Raw genomic sequence first — 23200 nt, 5'->3', positions numbered from 1 at the left:
CTCCAGGCAGACCTCCTCCCTGTAAACAGGGGGCTCAGACCTCACATTCCCACAACTTAGAGGGCAGGAGATTCCAGCCAGGCAGCAGCATCCCAGGGAGGATGTCTGGTGCTCTCCTTCCTATCCAGGAATGAGACTCTTTGTATAAACTCCTAAGTGTATCCATCTCTGCTCTGGGGCAAACCAACTACTTCCTCTTGGAACCCAGCTTGGGCAAGTAAACAGGACCCTTGCAAGGCAAAACATTCCATCAGCTAGAATACAGAACAGAGCTTTTGAAAAAACAGATGTAGCAGGGTTCTTGCTGCTCCACATGGAGCAATCCTGTGGTCATGGGTCATGCAGATAATGATCTTGCCTGGCCCTCTCATCAGGTGCCATTTTCCTTTCAACTGCAGCTGCCTCAAAGCAGGCTTCTGTCTTTGGTCTGGGGAGCCTGAGAAGCTGGGTCAGACTCCCGCTGGGCAGGAGAAACTTTTTTGGACCCGTACGCTTTCTCTGCTACCTCACCCTTTTTGGTATCCAAGGCTAAGTAGCTTTCAAATCTGTGGGGAAAACATTCTTGTGGCAGACACTTGGCCCAATCTTCTGAACCCTGCTGTGTGACACTCTACAAGAAAAGCTTGCCCCAGAGGAACCTGCCTTCCTGTCCCCTGGGGTTCCCAGCTCTGAGGAAGGCTGCCTTCCCCCCAACTCCCATTCCTATTGGCACACACTTCCAGGATGGAAAAAGGTAGAAGAGACAAAGTATCCAGAACCAAAGACCAAGGAGCTTGGAAGAAACCAGCAGGATCCACCAGCAACTTTATTGGGAGTCTACATGATTTCCAGGGGAAGCTGTAAGGAGCCCACCCCATGAGAGCTGATACCTAGTGGAACCTCAAGGAAGCAGTCCATTCTGAGGCCCAAGAGGTCCCCAAACTAACAACTTCAAGACTCTCAAGGTCTGTAGACAAGTGAGTCAAGCCTGATCAGTCCAGGAATGCCCACAAGGAATGGGACTCGGGAAACCACATCTATCTCCCCAGACCCATGGTTTCAATTATTTTTCATTCCTGCCAAGAGTCAGAAATGTCTCCTTTCAGTTCAAACCTGTTCCAGTTTTAGTCCTGTAGGTCTCCTGAGTCAGGCCCCAGACTCAAGCTCTGGGGTCTCAAGGGGTCAGAGATGTAGTCAGAGGGCCACACCTATGCCACTCACTCCAGTTACCAAAACCAATGAAAAAGAGGGTCTCAGTTCTCAATCTCCACACATGGCCCCAGGCTGGAGTGGGACAGGGCGGGAAAATCAGCAGGTCCCAGGATGGGCACTGGCAGTGGCCCTCACAAGTCTTTGCTGAAGAGCTGGTGCAGGCTTTGGGCCAGCACATCAGTTTCTTCATAGCCTTCACAGCTCTGCCGCCAGCTCTCAGGAACCTGCTCTATCCCATAGTAGGCCCCAGCAATGGCCCCAGCCATTGTGGCAATGGTGTCAGTATCCCCCCCCAGGGAGATAGAGTAGATGAGCGTCCGCTGGAGACTGTTGAAGGTGGCTGGGATTGTGGGGTCAGGAGCCATACAGCGTAGGAAGCAGTAGATGGCGGTGGGGACTGACTCGAAAGCGGCGATGCCGTTCCCTGTGGGGACACGAGGTAGACCACCCCAAGTCAGAGATGACTCTCACTCTGGGGGGCACTAGGCTAGATGATTGGGAGAGTTCGCAGATCTAGTAAGGCAGCCCAAGGGAGGGAGAGAGATGAGCCCAACTGAGGGGCCAAGATGTTCAGTCTGTGCTTTATGGTTGGTAAATTAAACTGGTGCCATCTCTGGGCACTGAACAGAGGGCGCTTTTTTGCTTTCAAAGCTGAAGTAAAAGTAAAGGAGCCTGACACTCCTGCCGGCTTCTCCACTCCAACCTCTGCAAAAGTCAAGTTTCTCCCCGATGACCCAGTGATGGAGGCACCTGTTCTCCCCCCTGCCCACCCAGGGATGGCAAGGATGGAGGCAATCCTCTCCATCCAAGGTGGGGGTCAGGGAGACCCACCGAGCTCAGACAAGATTTCCTCCTTGGCCATTAAGCCCTGCTCCAAGAACTCCCCGATCTTCTTCAGTTTGCTGGAGAATGGACGCTCTCCCATGCCCAGCCTGGAGATCAAAGAGAGGCCGAGAAGTAACAGCTAATGGACTAGAGGTCAGATTTGGGAGAAAGGAACAGATCTGAGCTTTCTGAATACTGAGGAACATGCAGAGAAGGGATGAGAGTTTGGGAGGGCTACAAAGAAAAACAGACCCTTGAATTAGATAAAGCATGCAGCCTGGGAAATTGTGGTGGGGCTGGGGAGGGAAATGAGTGAGAGTGTGAGAGTGTGAGTGTGTGAGTGTGTGTGTGTGTGTGTGTGTGAGAGAGAGAGAGAGAGAGAGAGAGAGAGAGAGAGAGAGTGTGTGTGTGTGTGTGTGTGTGTGTGAGAGAGAGAGAGAGAGAGAGAGAGTGTGTGTGTGTGTGTGTGTGTGTGTGTGTGTGTGTGTGTAGGGACATATAATATCAACTCTACTGCAGTAGTCATCTATTCACTGAGATCCAGGGGGTCCCAACAAGGCACCTTTTCATCAGAAAAAACAGAATTTCAACTTTTGCCTAATGCTTTCCATGAAAAAAAGAATCAGCTCCTCGACCCCTGCTAGTACTGGCCTAGGTCATGGCTGGGCCTTCATGGTTCATCCACACTCGCCCAACACCATTCAAGTGTCCAGTCCTACTCACTCCCTTGCTTCTGACAGAGACCGGTCATCACTCTCCACCTCCTCCATGTGGTCCAAGAGCTGCTGGAGAAAATGCTCCCGGGATGACTCTCCCTGCAGGGCCAGGTGCACAGCCAAAGCCTGCAGGACGGCACCATTGAAGCCCAGCGAGGAGGCATGGGTCAACTGGGCTGAGAGTCGGGCAAACTACAGAAAGGGAGTTGGGAAAAGATGAAGAAAGAAACATTGTCATAGGAGCTGTGCCAGGGAAGAGGAAGAGGCAGAGTGGAATGTGGTCACAGGGGCCACATGGGGGAGAAGAGGGAAGGGAAGGAAGAACTGCTCCAATAGGCAGTTTAGCTCACAAACCTTCTGAACATCTTGGGTGTTACTGTAGGCCAGAGAGACGCCAGCCACCCTCATGGCACCCCCGTTGCCATAGGAACCCTTTCCATTGAACTGAGCCCGAGCTGGCTCAAAGACATCTATGCATTTGGGGTTCAACAGCTTTTTGAACACAGTGATCACTGCGGCGCCATAGCCTCGATCAGGGTCTTTCTTGTACTCCTGAGCAAACCTAGAGAGGGAAAGGTAAGGACCCAGGCTAGGCCTCAAGAGATCCCAAAGCCATGAAAGGAAATAGTCGGAGGAGAGTGAAAGGCTTATTGTCTTAATCTTTTTGAGCAGGAGGCTCAGAAGCCTTAGACAAGCATTAACCACATCAGGGTATTATTGCCTGGTTCCTCCCCAACCCCCTGCCCCTTACCCCCTCACCTCTTGGCCATGTCCACCTCATCGAAGGCCTCCTTGGCCAGCAGGGACTGCACCAGTGCTCTGGTCATAGCTGTGTCATCTGTGTAGTACAGGGCCTCTGCAGGGAGAGGGCCAAGGTAGGCAGGGTTGGGAGGTTGAGGTTTGTAGTCAAGGGGCAGCTCATCCCTCTCAAACTCAACAGGGTTACATGTGAGCTCAGGCTCTGTCATTCTCCCAACTTGGAAATGTCAAGTCCTTTCTATTCTTTTTTCTTCTCGGCCCTCTCTGTCTAGGCATGCACTAAGGCTTGGTGAATCCTAACTTCAAACTCTCCAATTCTCCACAGATCCTGCTGATACTCTGGGTGAGGCCTTCCCCTGAAGTCTGAACCTTTTGTGTCCCTAAGTAAACCTTCACTATCTGTCTACCTACCTATCTATTTGGACAATGGGGTTAAGCAATTATTAAGTGTCTGAGGCTAGATTTGAACTCAGGTCCTCCTGACTCCAGGACAGGTGCTCCATCCACTGTGCCACCTAACTGCCCCCTTCATTGTCTCTTCAAAATTACCTTACTAAAATGCTTCACTGCACTCACCAGCAGCTCCTGGTCTCCCAACTTTCCTTAAATCTCCAGTTCCTACAGGATATAATTTATCCTGGCATTGAAAGCCCTCCACAATCTAACCTAGGCCCACATCTCCAACCTTTTCTCTTACCATTCCTTAGCATGAGCCCCTTCACTCAAGTCAACGGGGAGCTCACTTTACCAAAGCAGATGTGCTTTCCCCACCTTGATTTTGCTTATACCTTTTTACTACCTTTGTCCTGGTCAGCCTTTAGATCCAACCAAATACTATAGTCTCCAAAAAGGCATCTTTGATTCCAGTGATGTCTTTCCTCTGAACCTCAGCAGTCAATTCAATTGTCTATACCCCTTATTATGTGACACAGAACATGTTCTGGCATTACTACAATATCTGACCTTGTGTGTCTTATAAGGGATATTCTTACAGCATCTTGAATTTCCAGTGCCTATTGATGTAGATGAAGAGAGGAGAGATGAAAAGCAGAAAAGGGAGAGGGAAGTTCCTTAAGAAGTAGATCATATGCTATCTTACTGTCTGATCTTGTTATTTCTTATACTTTATGTTTCTTCTTTATCACACTCAATTTGGATCAATGTATACCATGGTAATAATGTAAAGACTGACAAATTGCTTTCTGTGGGGGGGGGAGGGAAGAAAGATCGGGGGGAAATTGTAAAACTCAAAATCAATAAAATCTTTAATTCTTTTTTTAAAAAAGTAGATCATAAAATGTCAGATCTAGAAGGAACCTTAAAAACCACCCAGCATAATTCTCATTTTTATAGTAGGAGAAGCTGGGGCACAGAAAAGGGAAGGTCAAGGAGGCTTTCATAGTACTTTCTTGTTGCTCCACTCTATTCGACAATTTAACATTTTCATTAATGGCATGATTAAGGCATAGATGAAATTATTATTAAATCTTCGCACAAAGACAGGCATGAGAATTAAGACACTGGATGACAAAGTCGGGATTCAAAGATTTTTTGACAGGCTAAGGAAAAAATGAGATGAAATTTAACGGTAGGTTCAGAAAACCAACCTCTCAGGTGGAAGACAGGTGAGGGAGGGCTAGACAAGGGTTCATCTAGGAAAGATCTAGGGGATTCAGTGTGAGGTTACAAGGTGACAAGGCAACTCGGAAAGCTAATACGATCTTGTGCGCCATTAAGAGTCATAGTTCCGGGGCGGCTGGGTGGTGCAGATGGAGTCAGGAGGCCCTGGGTTCAAATCCGACCTCAGACACTTAATAATTACCTAGCCGCGTGGCCTTGGGCAAGCCACTTAACCCCACTCACTGCCTTGAAAAAAGTCTTTAAAAAAAAAAGAGTCATAGTTTCAGTGGAAGCTAGGTGGGCAGTGGATAGAGCGCCGGCCCTGGAGTCGGGAGGACCTGAGTTCAAATCCGACCTCAGACACTTAATAATGACCTAGCTGTGTGGCCTTGGTAAGTCTCTTAACCCCATTGGCCTTACAAAAAGTCATGGTTTCCAGGGAGGAGTGGGTGGCGGCAGGGCCGCAGCTTCGGTCATCTACCCGAGGCCCTGGGGCGGGCTGTCAGTCGGATGTGTACGGGGGGCTCGGGCCTTTCCGGGTCTGCCTTCACCGGCCCTCCCCTGCCCCACCCGGGCTGCTGGGTGAGCTTCTGGATGGGGGGAGGGGCGAGGCCGAGGCCAAGGCCAGGCTGCCATGGGAAGGCCCGGGCTGGTTCGGCTGGTCCCGGACAAGAGGGCCGTGAGGGGCCGGTGAAGGCCGCCCCGAGGGGGGTCCTCCACCCAAACCCAGGCCACGTGCTCCAGGGCGGAGGCTCTGCCCCGCCCCGCCTCCTCTCCGGCGCACGCGCCCCTGGCCCTTCCCCCACCTGTGCGCGCGCTCCCCTTCGCTCCCGGCTCCGGCTCCAGGCTGCCCACGTGACTCAGCACTGACGCCAAGGTCACGTCGTCGTGCGTCTCGTAGACGGCCCCTAAACAGTCCCCGAGGAGCGCCCCGGTCAGGCAGCCCCGGAACCGCGATAAGGAGCGCGCCGCCCCGGCCGCCGCGCCGCCCGCCACCGCCGCCATCACCGCCGCCGCCAGCCGCCCCAGTCTACCGCCACTTCCGGGAGCGCCGGCACGCCCGCCCCGCCCCCCTCCGGCCCCTCCACCGCCAGCCGCCCCGCGGAGAAGCGTCGGCCCCGCCCCGCTCCCCGCCCCCGCACGGGGCACAGGCCCCGCCCCGCCCTCGTACGGGGCACAGGCCCCGCCCCCATACGGGGCCCCCGCCCCTGCACGGGGCACAGGCCCCGCCCCGCTCCCCGCCCCCGCACGGGGGGCACAGGCCCCGCCCCCCCCGCCCCCGCACGGGGCACAGGCCCCGCCCCGCTCCCCGACCCCCGCACGGGGCACAGGCCCCTCCTCGGCCCCGCCCCATCAGGCCCCGCCCCTTCCCGCCCTCGGGTTGAGCCTCCCTTGCTCCGGGAGGGCCCGGTTGGGGGTCTGGCACCTCCGCGCCAGGCGGCTGGGAGGTGACGGAGGCGCGTGCCAAGGCGGGAAAGTTGTAAATAAATAAATAAACGCCCTCGCCTGCCTTAAAGGAACCTGGGCCTAGTTAAAGCTTGAACCCAGGGCCCTGGGCAGGGGTGCCTCACCTGTCAAATGGGGGTGCATGGTAGCCCCCATCTCTTTGAGGTTGCTACGAGGATCGAACGAGGTGACCAATCTTCCTTGTATTAACTTAGAGAATCAGGAGCCGCTGTTAGGGCCGCCTCCACCCCTGTGGCATGCGGGGTCCCCTGGCCAGGTCCTCGGAAGCAGCCAAGCTGGGCACCCCCTCCCCCCTTATTTTATAGAGGAAGAAACTGAGGCTTAGAGAAAAGACGGGGCCTGTCCGAGGAAGGGGCAGGAGGGAATGCAAATCCCGACTGGGAGTCACAGTGACCTGAGGGGTTTTTTTAGGTTTTTTTTTTTTATAAGGCAGTGAGGTTAAGTGGCTTGCCCAAGGCCACACAGCTAGGTAATTATTAAGTGTCTGAGGTTGGATTTGAACTCAGGTCCTCCTGACTCCACTGCGCCACCTAGCCACACCCTCTTAGATTTCTTTAGACCATGGCCAAAGGGGTTGGTTACACTAAAACAAAAAATGCCTGAATTAGAGGCAGACCAAAACTCATAGCTGTGATGTTTTGTGATTCCAGACCATTTCTTTGTCCAGTCAAGCTCCCTCGATTATTGATTTTCCCTGATGGTCTGAGAATGTCCCGAGGATGGCAACCAAGTTTTAATCATCTCCATTTCTGCTTTCAATCCCACTTGACCCAGGGCAGGCAAGTATAGTTTTAATCCTTCAGAGATCTGTAGTGTCCATGTTATGTTTGCCTACACAATCTTATCATTTTACCTTTAGTAGGTGGTTTCTTTAGTTATGTGTAAAAAAACTCATCCATTCATGACCAAAATTGGAAAATTTCAGCAGTGGAAGAGTTCTTAGAAATTAAGCACTTAGCTTCTTTGCACCTCAATTTCCTCATCTGTAAAAAAAATAAAAGGGAGTTGAACTAGATGATTTCTTTTTTAGGTTTTTTTTTTTTTTTGCAAGGCAATGGGGTTAAGTGGCTTGCCCAAGGCCACACAGCTAGGTAATTATTAAGTGTCTGAGACCAGATTTGAACTCAGGTACTCCTGACTCCAGGGCCAGTGTTCTATCCCCTGTGCCACCTAGCTGCCCCCAACTAGATGATTTCTAAGCTCTGGATCTTATAATTTGGCTCAGTTTTCTGATTTTACAGCTAAGGAGATTGAGGCCCAGAAAGGAAGAAGGATTTTTTTAAAGGCTTGCATTTGATGGTGAATTTTTCCCATATTCATTTAGGCTGAACCCTAGTCCTTGCATGATACTAATACAATAGCAACAGTAGGCCTGTACTCAAACTCATTCCAGCTTACTAGGACTTGCCAGTTTTGTCAGATTCACCTTAATGTCATACAGACTCAACTATCACTAGAGTACTCTGTTTTCAATCGGGATTTTATACAATGTTGAATTTGAATAAATATTTGTTTGTTGTCCAAGTGATGGTTTTCTGAAGGCATGAATCTCTCTGATTGAAACTAAAGAGAAATTTCTCTTGTGCCCTTTCAAACTGGGTAGCCCTCTCCCTGGATAATGCTGCTGATACATTTCGGCAAAGTGTTTGTCAGAGTTTTATATTGTCCTTTGGGACTTCAAACAGGCCGTTCCCAGACTCTAAAATGCAGCTTTCCCCTGTTCTTGCATTCCTTGGTTTGCTTGTAGGTTCTTTTCAGGCAATACCACCTCCTATACACAACTATTCTGATCCCACCAGGAGTAAATAATTTATTAAATTTCAAGCTAAAAGTAAAAGCACTTGCAGGGAAAAGGGGAAGGGAGTTGTTCCTCAAGATGACATTGCTGGGGGCGGCTAGGTGGCACAGTGGATAAGAGCACCGGCCCTGGAGTCAGGAGTACTGGAGTTCAAATCTGGCCTCAGACACTAGTTGTGTGGCCTTGGGCAAGCCATTTAACCTCATTGCCTTGCAAAAAAAAACTAAAAAAAAAAAAGATGACATTGCCATACAAATGACAGCCATGGCACTGGATCAGATGACTTTGAGGAAGAGCTTAAGGGTTCTCCTAGTGTTCCCAGCTTCATGTGTAGACTGGTGGTTCAGGTGTAGAGTGAGAGGACCTTCAAAATTTTTTTTGAGCTTTTGACAGATCTTGTATCGCCTGTAAGGCAAGGTAGCAGGTCAGTCCCAATCACTGAAATCAGGGTATTATTAGACTTGCCTAATAAAGAATGAAAAATGAAGGGCAGATACTCAGGAAATATTTCTACCTCTACCACAGCAAGTAAGCATCTGGGGAAAGACATGATGCCTGGTCTCTCTATATAAGTTAGGATTTAGCCTATATGCATCCTGGGGGCTGGGGCCATATTGAATTGAAACTGGTTTTCATCAGCTCACAGAAGTAGACATCATTAACCCCATTTTGCCAGTAAGGAAACTGTGGCCCAGAGGGGTTAATAGATCTCAATAAAGGTCTCAATACTATATAATACATAGTTGGGATGCAAATTCAGCATTCTGAATTCAAATCTATTTGAATTCAAATTATTTCCATGAAGCCCAAAACCCAACCCACTATATCTGTTAATGGCCTTCTTATGAGGCAAGTCTCTAAGCCATAAGTATTCCAAATACCTAAGTGAAATGGAAGAATTAGAACTCTCCCAAATCAAATCTCATGTTTGTCTTCTGTGCTGAATATGATATCCTGATATCCATGAAGCTTTCAGTAAGCACCTACTAGATGCAAGATAGTTGACAGTGACAAGAATCTAGGCAGGTGACAAAGTCAAGGGAAATAAATCTCGAAGGAGAGGTTGCTTATGGTAGCAAAGTGATAGACTGGCATTGAGAGTAAAGAGCAAAGGAATTTGCCTTTGCCTCCCTTTAGCCTTCTCTGTTGGGAGGTCACTTGTAGGGGAGCCACAGATGCAATGTCTTCCAGAGGAAGGAATCAGAAAAAAAAAACATATCCTTTAAGAAGATATCAAATATTGGAGATAGCAAAATTATGTAGTGTAGACAACTTTTTTTTTGAAGGTAATGATCTTTGGTCTTTGTTTAAAATCCACAATCCTTTTTCTGGATAGATGATCTTTTCTATCACAGATACCCTAAAATTGCCCCAATTATTGCACTGATGGAATAAGCAAGTCCATCATGGTTGATCATCATCCTATGTTGTTGTTAGGGTGTATAATATTCTGTTTCCTGCTCATTTCACTCAGCATCAATTCATGCAAGTCTTTTCAGGCTTCTCTGAAATCCTATCCCTCCTGGTTTCTAATAGAACAATAATGTTCCATAACATGCATATACTAAAGTTTGTTCAGCCATTCCCCTATTGATGGGCATCTCCTTGATTTCTGTTATGAATATTTTTGTACAAGTGATGTTTTAAAAAATTTTTTTTACAAGTGATGTTTTTACCCTTTTCATGATCTCTTCAGGATATAGACCCAGTAGTGGTATCGCTGGATCAAAGGGTATGCACATTTTTATTGTCCTTTGGGCATAATTCCAAATTGCTCTCCAGAAAGTTTGGATGAATTCACAGCCCAACCAACAATGTATTAGTGTCCCAGATTTCCCACATCCTTTCCAACATTAATCATTGTCCTTTTTGGTCTTACTGGCCAGTCTGAGAGGTGTGAGGCGGTACCTCAGAAATGCTTAATTTTCATTTCTCTTATCAATGATTTAGATCTTACAGGCTTTTCGTAAATGTCTATAGAATTGGACATAGAGATACATGGACTAAATAATGGGATGCTAAGGTAGATTGGTGTGAGGAATGTAGGATGTTGGTGGGTCTTCACAGGGTAGATTTGAAATCCATTACAAAGGGAGAATGGCCCCAATCACAAAATTGGGAGAGTTCTTCTAATCCCATTCCAAAGATGACAAACCCAAGTTTAGAAGAATCTAGTCCTTAACCAGTTAAGAGTGACCTAGAGATCTTGACCTAATGCAACTGAGTTTGCCTAATTAGGTAATGGAATATTATCCCCCCCTCCCCATGACAACTGGGGCTCATCAACATGTATGGAATGATGTGGGGGGGGGAATCATTAGGGACATTTCATGGGATGGGTGAACCTCTTAGACTGTAACTCAAATTCTGAGAGCCTATGAAAATCCAGGTGGGAGGGGAAAGTGTTTCTAAAGACTATATAATACCTGATGTAATTACCCCACTTTGTGCTTCATGCTACATGTATCCTGTAGGTTTCATGAATAAAGTGTTCGATTTTTCTCTCACTCCAGCAGATTTCTTTCATTTATAGATAACAATTGGGAATTGATTTAAAGACCAGACCAAATTAGTAATCATCAATGGCTTTATGTCTTCTTGGGGGTAGGACTCGCTAATAATAGGTCCTTAGTTCTGGCTGCTTAATATTTGTATTAGTAATTTGTGTTTGTTTTTCAAGGCAATGGGGTTAAGTGACTTGCCCAAGGTCACACAGCTAGGTAATTATTAAGTGTTTGAGGCTGAATTTGAACTCAGGTCCTCCTGACTCCAGGGCCAGTGCTCTATTCACTTCACCACCTAGCTGCCCCTGTATTAGTGATTTTGATAAAGGTATCTAAAGCATTCTTATTTAATCTAGAGATGACAAAATTGGGAGGAATAGCAAGTGTGTTGAGTGAAAAAATCAGAATCCAAAAATAGAATGGACCCAAACAATTATAATACATTTGGTTTAAAAAGACAGTATGGGGGGAAGATATTTGTATGAATTAGATCTTGGGAGTTTAGATTACTACAAGTGACCCTGCATTATATTGTGTCCAGAATGAGGACTACCTTGAGCAGACTACACCTCAATGACCATTTTCCTTTCTGGGCACTACATGTTAGAACAAAGATGACAATGGTAACAACACTGGAGCCTGCTGCTATCTAGGATCTAGGGATGTTTACTCTGGAATTAAAAAAAAAACTTAGGAGGCAGGTGTTCCATCACTAACTTCCAGTAGCAGAAGGGCTTGCCACATGAAAGGAAGTGTGTTTGGCCCCAGTGAGCAGAGCAGTGAAATGAAAGTTTAGATTTGATGTAAGGAAAAGCTTCCTCCCTAATGGAGGTGTCCCCAAGTGACTGATCTTTTCAGATGATGGTAAATTTCTCCTTGCTGAAAGTATTCGAGCAGAGGGTCTAAGATGTTAGTGATGCTTCCCCAGAGGATCAAGTTAGAGTTGATCACCCTTAGATCCTTCCCAACTTTGACCTTCTGCCATTCTGAGTCAGGCCTTCTCCCCAATTCCCCACAAAAGTCAAGCCACCATGATTACAGATATAATCATCATCATTATACTTGGTACTTTATTAGACTTAAGACTCTCCCATTCTCGGTCCCATTTTCATTTCCCTCAACCCCCAGTGTGGTGTCACTAAGTCATCTCCAGCTGCCGGCACTTGAGTGGGGCCAGAGTGCGGTTGGTGGTACGGTTAAAGGTGTCCACCTCTGGCACGAACTTTTCAGCTGGTACTGTCAGTTTGCGACGGATGTCCATGCACTTGGTGTCCAACATCAAGGAATTAGACTTGCAGGCAATGTCAGCTTGCAGCCGGGCCAGGTGCTTGTAAACAGCATCTAGGGTGTCCCTGGGATATGGAGGAATGCTTGAGGCCAGCCTGTTCCTGCCCTCTCTCCTTGTAGCCTAGGCAAGGCTCCACAAGAGGGAAGGGTGGAAAAGGCCTGAACTTCAGCATGGCTGAGTTACCCATGTACTTAACCACAGAAGAGACAGAAAAGAGCAACTGGTAACCCAGGTTCCCCAAGCTCTGGCCCTGGTCCCAAGAGTCTCCTAATCTCCCTTTGCCATTAGGTCATTGTATGTCTAGGAAAGTCCTTACTTCCCTGAACCTTAGTTTCCTGATCTGTAAAATGAAGGAGTTAGATGATACTTGAGGGTATCCTTGTACTCCCAAATATTGTCACACTCTTTGCCCAGGAAACATCTTTTGTATTCTTTCACCTCTGTGCTTTTGTTTCGCTCCTTTTCAATCCCTTCCCCTCCTATAAAGTCTAATTAAATGCCATCTCCTTCAGAAGTCTTTCTTGGTCCCCAGGCTCCCAAGAGACATTTCCACTAGGACTTCTTGTGCACTGATCATTTAATATCATGTATCTGTAGTTCACTTTGTATGTCTTGGGACTCCAAAGGGGAAGATTTGCTTCTCTTTTATCTGCCCCAGCCCCAAATATGCAGTTCTTTGTACACATTAGGTACTTAATGTTTGTTGAATGAATGAATGAATGAATGAATCCTCTGACTTGGTCCCCTGAGTATGGGAGGTCAGAGTTCAGACCAGCTAAAGGGCCAGGGTGACTTATGGGGCCCCAAGAGTCTCAAGTTCACTATACTCTAAACCTACTGTATTTGGGTCAGTTTCTTCTTCAGAGCCGCAATGGTTGCTTCCAGCTGGTGCACTTCATCAGTGAGCCCATATTGTACCTGGTTAAGATAGGGATGGGGATCAGGGTACTTAGACTCCTTCAGTTCCACTGATCTTGATGCTCAACCTTTAAGTTTTAATACATCAGAGGGAGCTGAGAGGGAAAGACCCTGAGGGGGTTCTGAAATCCAGTACTGATACTGTGTCGCCTTGTATAAATCATTTCCCCTCCCTCTGCATCTCCATTTTGTCAAACTTCTCAATTTTCCCTGGGTAAGCACAGACATATGCAGATCTGTACACGTACCTGATCCCTGCACATCTCCATATTGGGCCTGTATGTTCGGGTTTCCAGTCGGGTGTGTGCTAGCTTCAGATTCCACATCTTTACACGTAGGTCTTCCTCTAGCCTTCGGATGTCTTCTTCCAAGTCTCCAATTTCTTCTAAGCTCTAAGGGAAGAGGCCAGATGGTGGGTGGACATGCTTTCCTGTCCACTCTTCTCTGTTGACAACCCCACCCCCAACATCCTTTGATTCCATGCCCACTGTCTCCCTGGGCCCACCCCAGCTCCCATCCCCAGCCATAGGAGCCACTGGGCTCCTTACAGTTTTCTCCTGCCACCTGAGCTCATTCAGGGCCTTCTCTAGTTCTCTCATCCTCTTCCTGAAGGCAAACTCGGTGGCCACACGCTGGGCTTCCAGTTCATTGTTGGTCTGGGGTTAAGAGTCAGGGGATAAGGAAGATGAGACCAAGGCCAGGGGAATAATGAAGTGAGAATAGGGTATGGGAATATGACAGGGAGCCAGGAGAAGGTAATCCCCTGGTAGAGGATTCATCAAGGGAGAAGGGAAAATGGGTGTACATATGTTTTTATATAGACAGATAAGTATGTTTGGCAAGGATAGTGAATAGTTCCCTGAGCAGGAATGGAAATGTGTTTTGGGGAGCCTGTTGTTTGGGCTCACCTCAGCAATGGTGAGGGCTGTAGCTTCACGCAGATCTGCAGAAGCCTTCATCTCAGCCACAGCTCGGTCCTTGTTGTGCCGACTGTAGTCATCCCACTGTTGCATCGTGCAGGAGCTGGGGCAGCCACAATGGCACAGGCCCACAAGGGTTAGACATGGGTCATAATGGAATCAGACATAGGTCATATGAATTGAACAAGGATCAGATGTGACTCTTATAAAGGCTGTCTGGTCGAGAGGATGTGGCATGAGTAGTTGGGTCAAACCCCATGGGTAGGGAGGACCACAAATCAAGGAGAAAACAAGAGAAGGAGCAGTCTTAGGACCAAAGGCTCAGACTTACCCACTGGGAATACGAGTAGGGTTGACTTTCAGAGATATATTGGGGGAGTTAACATTGAGTGAGAGGCAGACACGATCGATCTCTAGTGCTTCCATCTTGGCTCGATGGTCAAAATTCAGTTGCTGCCTTGCCTCCTGAAGAAGGCTGGGGAGACCAAGGGCATAAGTATTCATGTGTTGTAGTCAAGAAAACCCATTCCCTGGACAGTTAGATATCATCTTCAGGCCCAGTTTAGAGTTTGATTCAGGATTCCCTTAAGTAGAAAGAGGTTTTTTTTCCCCCCTGGTCTTTTTTTTTTGGTAAGGTAAAAAGAGTAAGTGACTTGCCCAAGGCCACACAGCTAGGTAATTATTAAATATCTGAGTCTGGATTTGAACCCAGGTCCTCCTGACTCCAGGGCTGGTGCCCTATCCACTGCACCAACTAGCTATGCCTCTTTCCTGGTCTTTTTCTCTCATTTATAGCATATACAGATATCCTAATACCAGCTTAAAAGCCCTAAGCTCCACATCTGCCCACATAGCACATCCACCAAAGAATAACTTCCCATTCCTCCAATCTGAGACCACCCACACAGCAGGAGGGCAGCACAATGACCTCCAATTTTGGAGCTAAGAGATCTAGGTTCTAGACCTAATTCTACCATGGTCTTGATGCAGTGACCTTGGCTGAGACCTTCTCTTTGGACATCAGTTTTCCCCTCTCTAAAAATAAAGGGGAGTAGGTTATACTGGATCTTTAAGATTTCTTCTAGTTCTAGCATTCTACAAATCTTTAACCTCCCTCATTGTCTAGACCCCAGAAATAGAGTATAATTAGCCCCCCCCAGGTAATATAGTGAATTGTTGGGCCAACTAAAACCCAGGTCTCCTCTCAGGCTGGAGCTTTTTCTGCAGCCTTGGTCTGCCTTGTATCAGAGTTGCCAACACTGCAATAGGGAATTTTTGATTCTGTGAACTTGAGATGAAGATTTTCATGTTCTGGCTGAATGCCCAAGGGTGTCTGTAGGCACAGTATTTGACAGTTTTCATGGCAGTTTCTCATCTATTATCTCACTTTATCCTCACAGCAGTCCTGCAAAGCAGGCAAGTGTTGAGGAGCCTTATGGGTTAAGGTTAGGAACTTGTTGCTGTTATTCAGTTGAGTCTTCCTTCTCCAACTCATTTGACAGTTGAGGGAACTAAGGCAAACAGGGTTAATTGAGTTGTCCAGGTTGTCCAGACTCATGAAGATGGGTTTTCTTGACTCCAAGCCTATGCTCTATTCACTTCATCACCTATTTGCTCAGGCTAGGAAAGGAAAGCACCAAAGGCTGGGAACTAATCAGTATTGTGCTCAGAATGAAAGGGAGCTATGAAAATGTAGGTGTGGGGGTGGTGGAGCCAAGATGGTGGCATGAAGGCAGCATTTCCCAGGATCTCCTTCCCCGCAAAACTCCAAAAGCCAACAAATTATGACTCTAGCTGAAATTTAGAGGGGTAGAACCCACAGAAAGACTGAGTGATATATTTTCCCAGTCCAAGATAAGTTAGAAGTTCCATGGGAAAGGTATGTTTCACCAGGACCTAGAGCTGGAAAAAGCCCCAGTTGAAGTATAGCCCCAGAACAGTTTGAAGGGGTGGGGAAAGAATTCTGCTACACCAGAATGAAGGAGTGAGGGAGCACTGGCCAGAGAGTCAGCAGCGAGAATCTGGAGAAAGCAGCCCGTACCACCAGAGCACAGCCCACAGACAGTAAAGGGGTCAGGGAAGACTGCAGAAAAATCTCTTCTCTCCCTGGGGGCAGGACTCTGCTGTTTGCCCACACTCAGATCCAGGTTGCAGTTTGGGCTTCCATACTAAGATAGCCAAGCAGGATTCCTCCTTACAACACCAGGGCAGAGGGAAGTGCAGTGGTCATCTACATATCAAAGCACAGGCAAGAGAGCATAAGATCTTGGAGGAATAAAGGTCCCAGTGGGGTGTCCCCCCAAAAAAAAACCCCAAAGCCTTGGAAGTTCTATGAGTAAACAACAGAAAAAGAAGAATCTGACCATAGAAAGTTACTTTAGTTCCATGGAAGATCAAAGCATATACTCAGATGATGACAAAATCAAAGCTTCCATATCCAAAACCTCCAAGAGAAATAGAAAAGTTCCAGACTATGGATGAGCTAAAAAAAAACTTTGAAAAGCAATCAGGGGAGGTGGTGGAAAAATTGGGAGGAGAAATGAGAACGATGCAGATAAATCATGAAAACCAAATAGGCAGCTTGGTGAAAGAAATACAAAAAATACTGAAGAAAATATGTTAAAAACCAGTTTCAGGGGTGGCTAGGTGGTGCAGTGGATAAAGCACCAGCCCTGGAGTCAGGAGGACCTAGGTTCAAATTCAGTCTCAGACACTTAATAATTACCTAGCTGTGTGGCCTTAGGCAAGCCACTTAACCCCATTTGCCTTGCAAAAACCTAAAAAAAAAAACCCCAGTTTAGGTCAAATGGAAAAAAGCAAAACAAAAGGCAAATGAGGAGAAGAATCCCTTAAAAAGCAGAATTGGCTAGCTGGAAAAGGAGACTAAAAAAGTTCTCTGAAGAAAATAACTCCTTCAAATGCAGAATGGAATTAAAGGAAGCTGATGACTTTGCAAGAAATCAGGAAGAAATAAAACTCTTCCAAAAAAGCCAAAAATTAGAAGAAAACGTGAAATATCTCATTGGAAAAATAATCAACCTCGAAAACAGATCCAGAAGAAATAATTAAAAAATTATTGGGCTATCTGAAAGTCATGATCAGGAAAAGAGCTTAGGCTTCATTTTTCAAGAAATAATACAGCAAAATTGCCCTGAGATCCTAGAAGCAGAGGGTAAAATAGAAAAGAGGGAATTCACTGATCACCTCCTGAAAGAGATCCCACAAGAAAAACTTCCAGGAATATTATAGCTAAATTCCAAAACTCCCAAATTAATGAGAAAATTCTAAAAGCTACCAGAAAGAAACAATTCAACTACTGAGGCTCCATAGTCAGGATTACACAGAATCTGGCAGCATCTACATCAAGGGCTTGTAGGGATTGGAATATGATCTTCCAGAAGGCAAAAGATCTTGGTTTACAACTGAGAATCAACTATCCAACAAAACTGAACATCCTCTTTCAGGGGAAAAGATGGATTTTCAATGAAACAGGGGACTTTCAAACTTTCCTATTGAGACAACCAGAGGTGAACAAAAAGTACAGGACTCTGGTGAAGCAGAGGAGATGGATGAGAAGGAATAACTATGAAGAACTTAATGATATTTGAACTGTTTGTATTCCTGCGAAGAATATATTGATAACTCATATGAACTTTCTCCTTTATAAGAGCTGTTAGAAGGAGTATATTTAGACAGGACACAGGAAGGAATGGAATATAATGGTATAATATAGTAAAAAGATGGAGTCAATGGGTGATAAAGGGAAGTACTGGGAGGAAGGGAAAGGAGATGAAGAAGAAGCTAAGAAATTTCACAGAAGAGTCAAGAAAAAGCTTTTTCAATGGAGTGGAAAGGGGGAAGGCAAGGGGGAATGAGTGAGCCTTCATTCTCATCAGAAATGGCTCAGAGAGGAAATAACATACACACTTAATAGGGTGAGGAAATCTATCTTACCCTAGAGAAAAATGTGAAGAAAGGGATGGGATAAGGGAGAATGGGGAGAGGGAAGGGGGGAATAGGTGATAGAAGAGAGGGAAGATTGATGGAGAGGGTCCTCAAATACAACACACTTTTGGACAGGGCCAGGATGAAAGGAGAGAGAGAATAGAATAGATGAGAGTGGGGAGGAATAGAGGGGAGGTACAGCTAGTAATAGCAACTTTGGGAAAAATATTGAAGCAACTTCTCTGGTGGACAGAGCTATTGGAATCTGAACACAGACTGAAGTACTTTTTTTCCTCTCTCACTATTCTTGAGGTTTCTCATCTTCTTGGGGGGGGTGTGGGTTTATGTTTACTCTTATAACAAAATTATTGTAATAATAGTAATAATAAATTAAAGTTCACTTGCAAAAAAAAGAAGAAAATGTAGGTGCCAGAGAATTCTTAGTTTGAGTGGGTGGCATCAACATTCTGGGAGGCAGTAGGTAAGGTAATATGGGGGTAGACAAAAACTTCATTTGAGCACTGCACCCATGTAAGTTCTGTATGCTTGGCTAGGTTGAAGAAAGCATGAACTGGCATGAGGAAGTTGTCATACTCCCATTAGGCCATCTGTAATGAGATCTGGTAATGAGACAGAAATTGTCAGTCATAGAATATAGAATGTCAGAGATGGAAGGGACCTTAGAGATGACCCATTCTAACCTTCATTTATGTATGAGGAAAATAGGACCCAGAAAGGGAATGAGATTGCTCTAGGGCACAGTCAATGGGGGGTCAGATAGTGTGATGCCATTGTCCAGCCAGGTTGATTGACATCTATTTAACACTAGGATTTGAGGGGAATGTAAAAGGTCTCAAGACTTGTTCTCATTCTAGGGAAGTCTCCTAAGAAAGGGCAACAAGACCTCCTGGGTGATCCATTGTCCATATATGAATGTATAACAAGCAACTAGAGATTCTAATACCAGGAACAAGATTTGACCTTGTAGGGATCACTGAGACTTGGTGCAATGAGACCTATGCCTGTCACATAGCTCTGAAAGGATAGATAAAAGGAAGAATGGGCAGAACAGAATGAATATATGTGAGGCAAAAGGAAGCAGGGAGGGACCAGAGCTTGGGAAGCATGGAGGAGAGAATCTGGGCAAAGATGAATAGACAGCTGTCTAAGTATTTTGAGGACTGATGTATTTTGAGGGCTGATGTATAGAAGACAGATTGGTACCCAGGACAGAACTAAACGTGAATGTAATCATCACTATCAGTTCTCATCCTTCTTATCTCCCTTGATAGGATTCACCTTGCAGTGTGCTGGAGTCAGATGCAGTCAGGTTTGAATTATGCCTCTGATACTAGCTGTGTGACCACTGGCCTCTCCAACTCTCTACTGAATATCTTTATCTGTATATCCTGATGATTCATCTAATTCTACATGTCCAAAGGTGAACCCAACAACATCATCTTCTCCAACCCTCCAAACCTTTTTTTCTTCAACTTCCCTGGTTTGATTGCTGGAATTCAAGTTCCTGGAGCCCAAATTTTGGAATCACATTGTCGACTTCCTGTTCTTCCTCACCCTTCCCTGTATCACCCTCCCCCAAGCTGAGCCATTGCTACATCTTGTCTGTTTAATCTCCACATCTTGGTTCATTTCCTTCTACCTATTTGAGTTGAGGCCCTCACCTTATTTAACTTCTTAAACCCATCTTCCTGTCTCCAGGTTCTTCCCTCCCCATCAATCCTTCATATATTTGTCAAAATAATCTTCCCAAGGTATCATTATCTCACTTTCTTCTTTAAAAATCCTTCAGTGGGGGGGGGGAGCTAGGTGGCACAGTGGATAGAGCACTGGCCCTGGAGTCAGGAGGACCTGAGTTCAAATGTGACCTCAGGCACTTATAATTACCTAGCTGTGTAACCTTTGGGCAAACCACTCTTTTTTTTTTTTTTAGGTTGTTGTTTTTTTTTTTTTTGCAAGACAAATGGGGTTAAGTGGCTTGCCCAAGGCCACACAGCTAGGTAATTATTAAGTGTCTGAGACTGGATTTGAACTCGGGTCCTCCTGACTCCAGGGCCAGGCTCTATCCACAGTGCCACCTAGCTGCCCCAGGGCAAACCACTCTTAATCCCATTGCCTTAAATAAATAAAACAAAAATTTCAAAAAGAAATCCTTTTATAATCTAGGTCCTCTACAGTCTAGCTCAAAATCTACTTTTGTTTAGCCTCTTTTGTCTTTGATTCACCACACATTATGCACTGCAGCTGGACTGGAATTTTAACTGTTCCCTAAACTCAGCATCCCATCTTCCACCTCTCTGAATTTGCCCAGGCTGTCCCCATGCCTAAAATGCATTCCTCTGTCTCACCTTCCAGAATTCCTTTATCTTCCTCTTAGGCAAGCTGAGTTTTAGAGACCAACTCCCTCTGTGAAATCTTCTCTAATATACATAAATGCCCAGATACAAGTGTTCCTTCTTGCTTCAGGTTTTCATATGTTATCTGGATCTCTCCTTTGACCTTTATTATATCACATTTGTGGATGTGTCCACATGCCACCCCTAAGTATAATGTTAGCTCTTTGAAGGCAGAAATGTGTCATTTTCTTCCCTTAATGCAGCATTTTATACCTAGTTGTCACTTTGAGCATGGAGTTGAGCTGAATTCTGAGAGGGGGATCATCATTATGTCATATGGAGAGTGCTCCACAAATGGAAAAGATGGTTCCAACCACCTTCAAGCTCCACTAGGAAGCAGGTCATAGACTATACCCCATTTCTTAGATAATTCCAGATCATTCATAATCCCTCCCAACTAGAAGCATAGTATTTCATGTGTGCTCAATAAATACTCAATGAGGGGCAGCCTAGGTGTAATAGTCAATAGGACCACTGTCCCTGGAGTAAGGAGGACCAGAGTTCAAATCTAGCCTTAGACGTTTAAAAAATTACCTAGTTATGTGACCTTAGGCAAGTCACTTTAACCCCACTGCCTTGCAAAAACAAAAAAAAATACTCAATGAATGAATGCCTCTGATATATGATGAGTGGCCACAAGGACACTGACATTGTCCATAGGTGGACATGTTAGTAAATATACTTGCATTTATATCTCATGTGGAGCATGCAAGCATCTTTAACATACCCTGGGAGACATTGAGCATATTTATACCTATGTAAAAGACATGTATGTGTATGTAAAAGCAGAAATTCCAGGTACAAGCAGGTTGACTCCCATGGATACCCATAAGCACCAGCACAAGTGCAGGTTAAACTGATGCCCCCTTGTTTGCTTATGAGCACAGGTACCATTTTCCTTCCAGTTCTTACCAAAGCTGCTCAAAGTTCTCTCTTATCTTCTGCTGCAGAGCCTGCCGGATATTATCAATCACTTCCACCTCTTTGTGCAGCTCCTCCTCTGCAGAATCCTTCACTACCTCAATGTCCCGCCGGCTCTCCCGAAGTGTTAGACATTCGATTGCCACGTCAAGAGGGAGGTTTTTGCCCTGCAGGGCTCTCTCTGCTGCCTCCTTCATCTAAGGGTAAAAGGCAGGGGGAGTGATTCTCCCAGGTTGGATTGCTGCCCTGTCAAACCTCTTGGCACTGGAGAGCCTTCGATGCCTCTCTGCCCAAGAAGGATGCTGCCCCATGATGCCCTGCTACCCAACTGATAGTCTTCCCTCAGCTCCCTTGCCTGTGTCATGGCATCAATCTCAGCATCTATGTCAGTCAGACATCTGTCTAGTGTCTCCTTCCATCGATTAACACAATCTATGCACTCTGATAGGCGGGTTTGGTTGTCCTGTTCATCCCATATAGTCTGGAAGAGAGAGGAATTGTGTGAGAAGGAGCATGATATAGTAGGAAAAAAAATCTAGACCAACACATGAGAGTTTTGTGACCTTGGGTAAATAATTTAACCTGAATTTGTTTCTGCATCAGTAATTCACCTTACCATGTCTCTGTGATAAGGAAAGTGCTTTGGAGAGTTTGAAGCAAATTTCTAGCTAGGGGAGATGGTGGCAATTAGGGGTTTCAAGGACAAGAAATGAATCACATTTGATTTAATTCTCTCTCCTTACCTGGTTATTGGTCTCATTACGCAGAATTCGGCACTCTTGTTTGATCTGGTTGGCGGCATCCCTCTGCCGTTCAGCATTAATGGAAAGCAGGTAGCTGTTAATGTGCCAGTCTGGGAGCCGGAAGCGATAACTAGGCTTGAGGCTCAGTGTGGCCATGGTTCAAGGTTTGCAGGGGCACTCAACCCCAGTCCTTGATGCCTTGAACCCAATTATCTTCTGGATAAAAATAAATGAATAAATGAACAAATGTATAAATAAATAAATAAATGACCGAATAAACAAACAAATAAATAAATAAATAGGTAAATAGATAAATAAATAAATAAAGGAGGCCTGGAGGAAACCATCTTTCAGTTTCTCCCCCGCCTTCTTACCACCCACTTGCTGCCATATTTTTCTCCCTGCTTACCTACTCTTCTCACCCTTCCAGAATGAACTTAAAAGGTATTTTCTATAGTAAGCTTGCTTCTCTTTTTACAGTGTATGTGCACCTATGTAAAGGGAGGGGGAATGGGTTAAGTCTCTTTTTTTCTCAAGCCCCATATAATCAACATGCCCCTAAGAAAGGGTCTAAACTAGATAAAATTCGCTGATGGTGTCAAATACCTCTTTGAGTTGAGCTGAACTGGATGGGAGGAGCGACTATGTGTTGGCCTGGTGGACAAGATCATCAGGATCACCTCTTCCCACTTAACCCCACCCCAACTGTGCCAATCTCAATCAACCAGTTTTCATTGTTTCTTGTCACTTTTGCTCCCCCTCAAACCCTACACAAAGCTCTGGGCTATTTGGGAGACTAGAGAAGGGTCTGGTTGAAAGCCCTTGAGCGGGGTGCCCGCGCCTCAGTCTAGGGGGAGGTGCCCAGGCTTCTCTGCCTCCCAGGAGAGGCTGGAAGGGAGCGACTCGATTTGGGAGAATGAGATCCCGGGGAGCCCACAGGGGAAGGGGCGCCCCACTCCCTTCCCTCAACTGTCCGGGGTTCTTACCTCTCCCTCCTCGTCCAACACTGTTCTAGAACTCACTTAAGCTGCCCCCACGGTTGTTAAACACGTTCGAGTGAGTAGCTAGGCAACCGCTCTCGCCAAGAACCAATGAGAGCCAGCCCTCCTTAGTTTATCTTGGCAACGCAGGGGCGGAGGAAACCTGAGGAGGGGGGTTGGGGATCTTGGTG

The 23200-nt window shown here is 46.1% G+C and overlaps 2 protein-coding genes across 4 annotated transcripts; both read right to left on the bottom strand.

Annotated features, from left to right (window-relative positions):
- Window positions 1-773: 773 nt before the first annotated feature.
- Window positions 774-6139, bottom strand: ADPRS (ADP-ribosylserine hydrolase). The gene is made up of 6 exons (XM_074217534.1): window positions 5918-6139; window positions 3492-3588; window positions 3087-3294; window positions 2740-2924; window positions 2023-2123; window positions 774-1615 (listed from the first exon to the last, which is right to left on the bottom strand). The coding sequence occupies exons 1-6, from the start codon at window positions 6114-6116 to the stop codon at window positions 1323-1325; spliced, it is 1083 nt and encodes a 360-aa protein (XP_074073635.1). The 5' UTR covers window positions 6117-6139; the 3' UTR covers window positions 774-1322.
- A 5776-nt stretch (window positions 6140-11915) lies between these two features.
- Window positions 11916-23106, bottom strand: TEKT2 (tektin 2). Of its 3 annotated transcripts, none has more exons than XM_074217531.1 (11): window positions 23016-23103; window positions 22439-22520; window positions 22030-22245; window positions 21642-21767; window positions 21278-21483; window positions 14338-14481; window positions 13995-14109; window positions 13635-13742; window positions 13335-13478; window positions 13007-13086; window positions 11916-12232 (listed from the first exon to the last, which is right to left on the bottom strand). In XM_074217531.1, the coding sequence occupies exons 3-11, from the start codon at window positions 22183-22185 to the stop codon at window positions 12019-12021; spliced, it is 1293 nt and encodes a 430-aa protein (XP_074073632.1). In that variant the 5' UTR covers window positions 22186-22245; window positions 22439-22520; window positions 23016-23103; the 3' UTR covers window positions 11916-12018. The 3 variants fall into 3 exon arrangements, with proteins under 3 accessions (XP_074073632.1, XP_074073630.1, XP_074073633.1); XM_074217529.1 differs by lacking the exon at window positions 23016-23103 and adding an exon at window positions 22636-23009; XM_074217532.1 differs by lacking the exon at window positions 22439-22520 and having other exon boundaries at window positions 23016-23106.
- Between the last annotated feature and the right edge of the window lie 94 nt (window positions 23107-23200).

Source organism: Macrotis lagotis, chromosome 1, assembly GCF_037893015.1.
Source record: "Macrotis lagotis isolate mMagLag1 chromosome 1, bilby.v1.9.chrom.fasta, whole genome shotgun sequence".
In the NCBI taxonomy this organism is placed as follows: Eukaryota; Metazoa; Chordata; class Mammalia; order Peramelemorphia; family Peramelidae; genus Macrotis; species Macrotis lagotis.
Note: the sequence above shows the minus strand (reverse complement) of the source record. Positions and strands in the feature narration are given on the sequence as shown.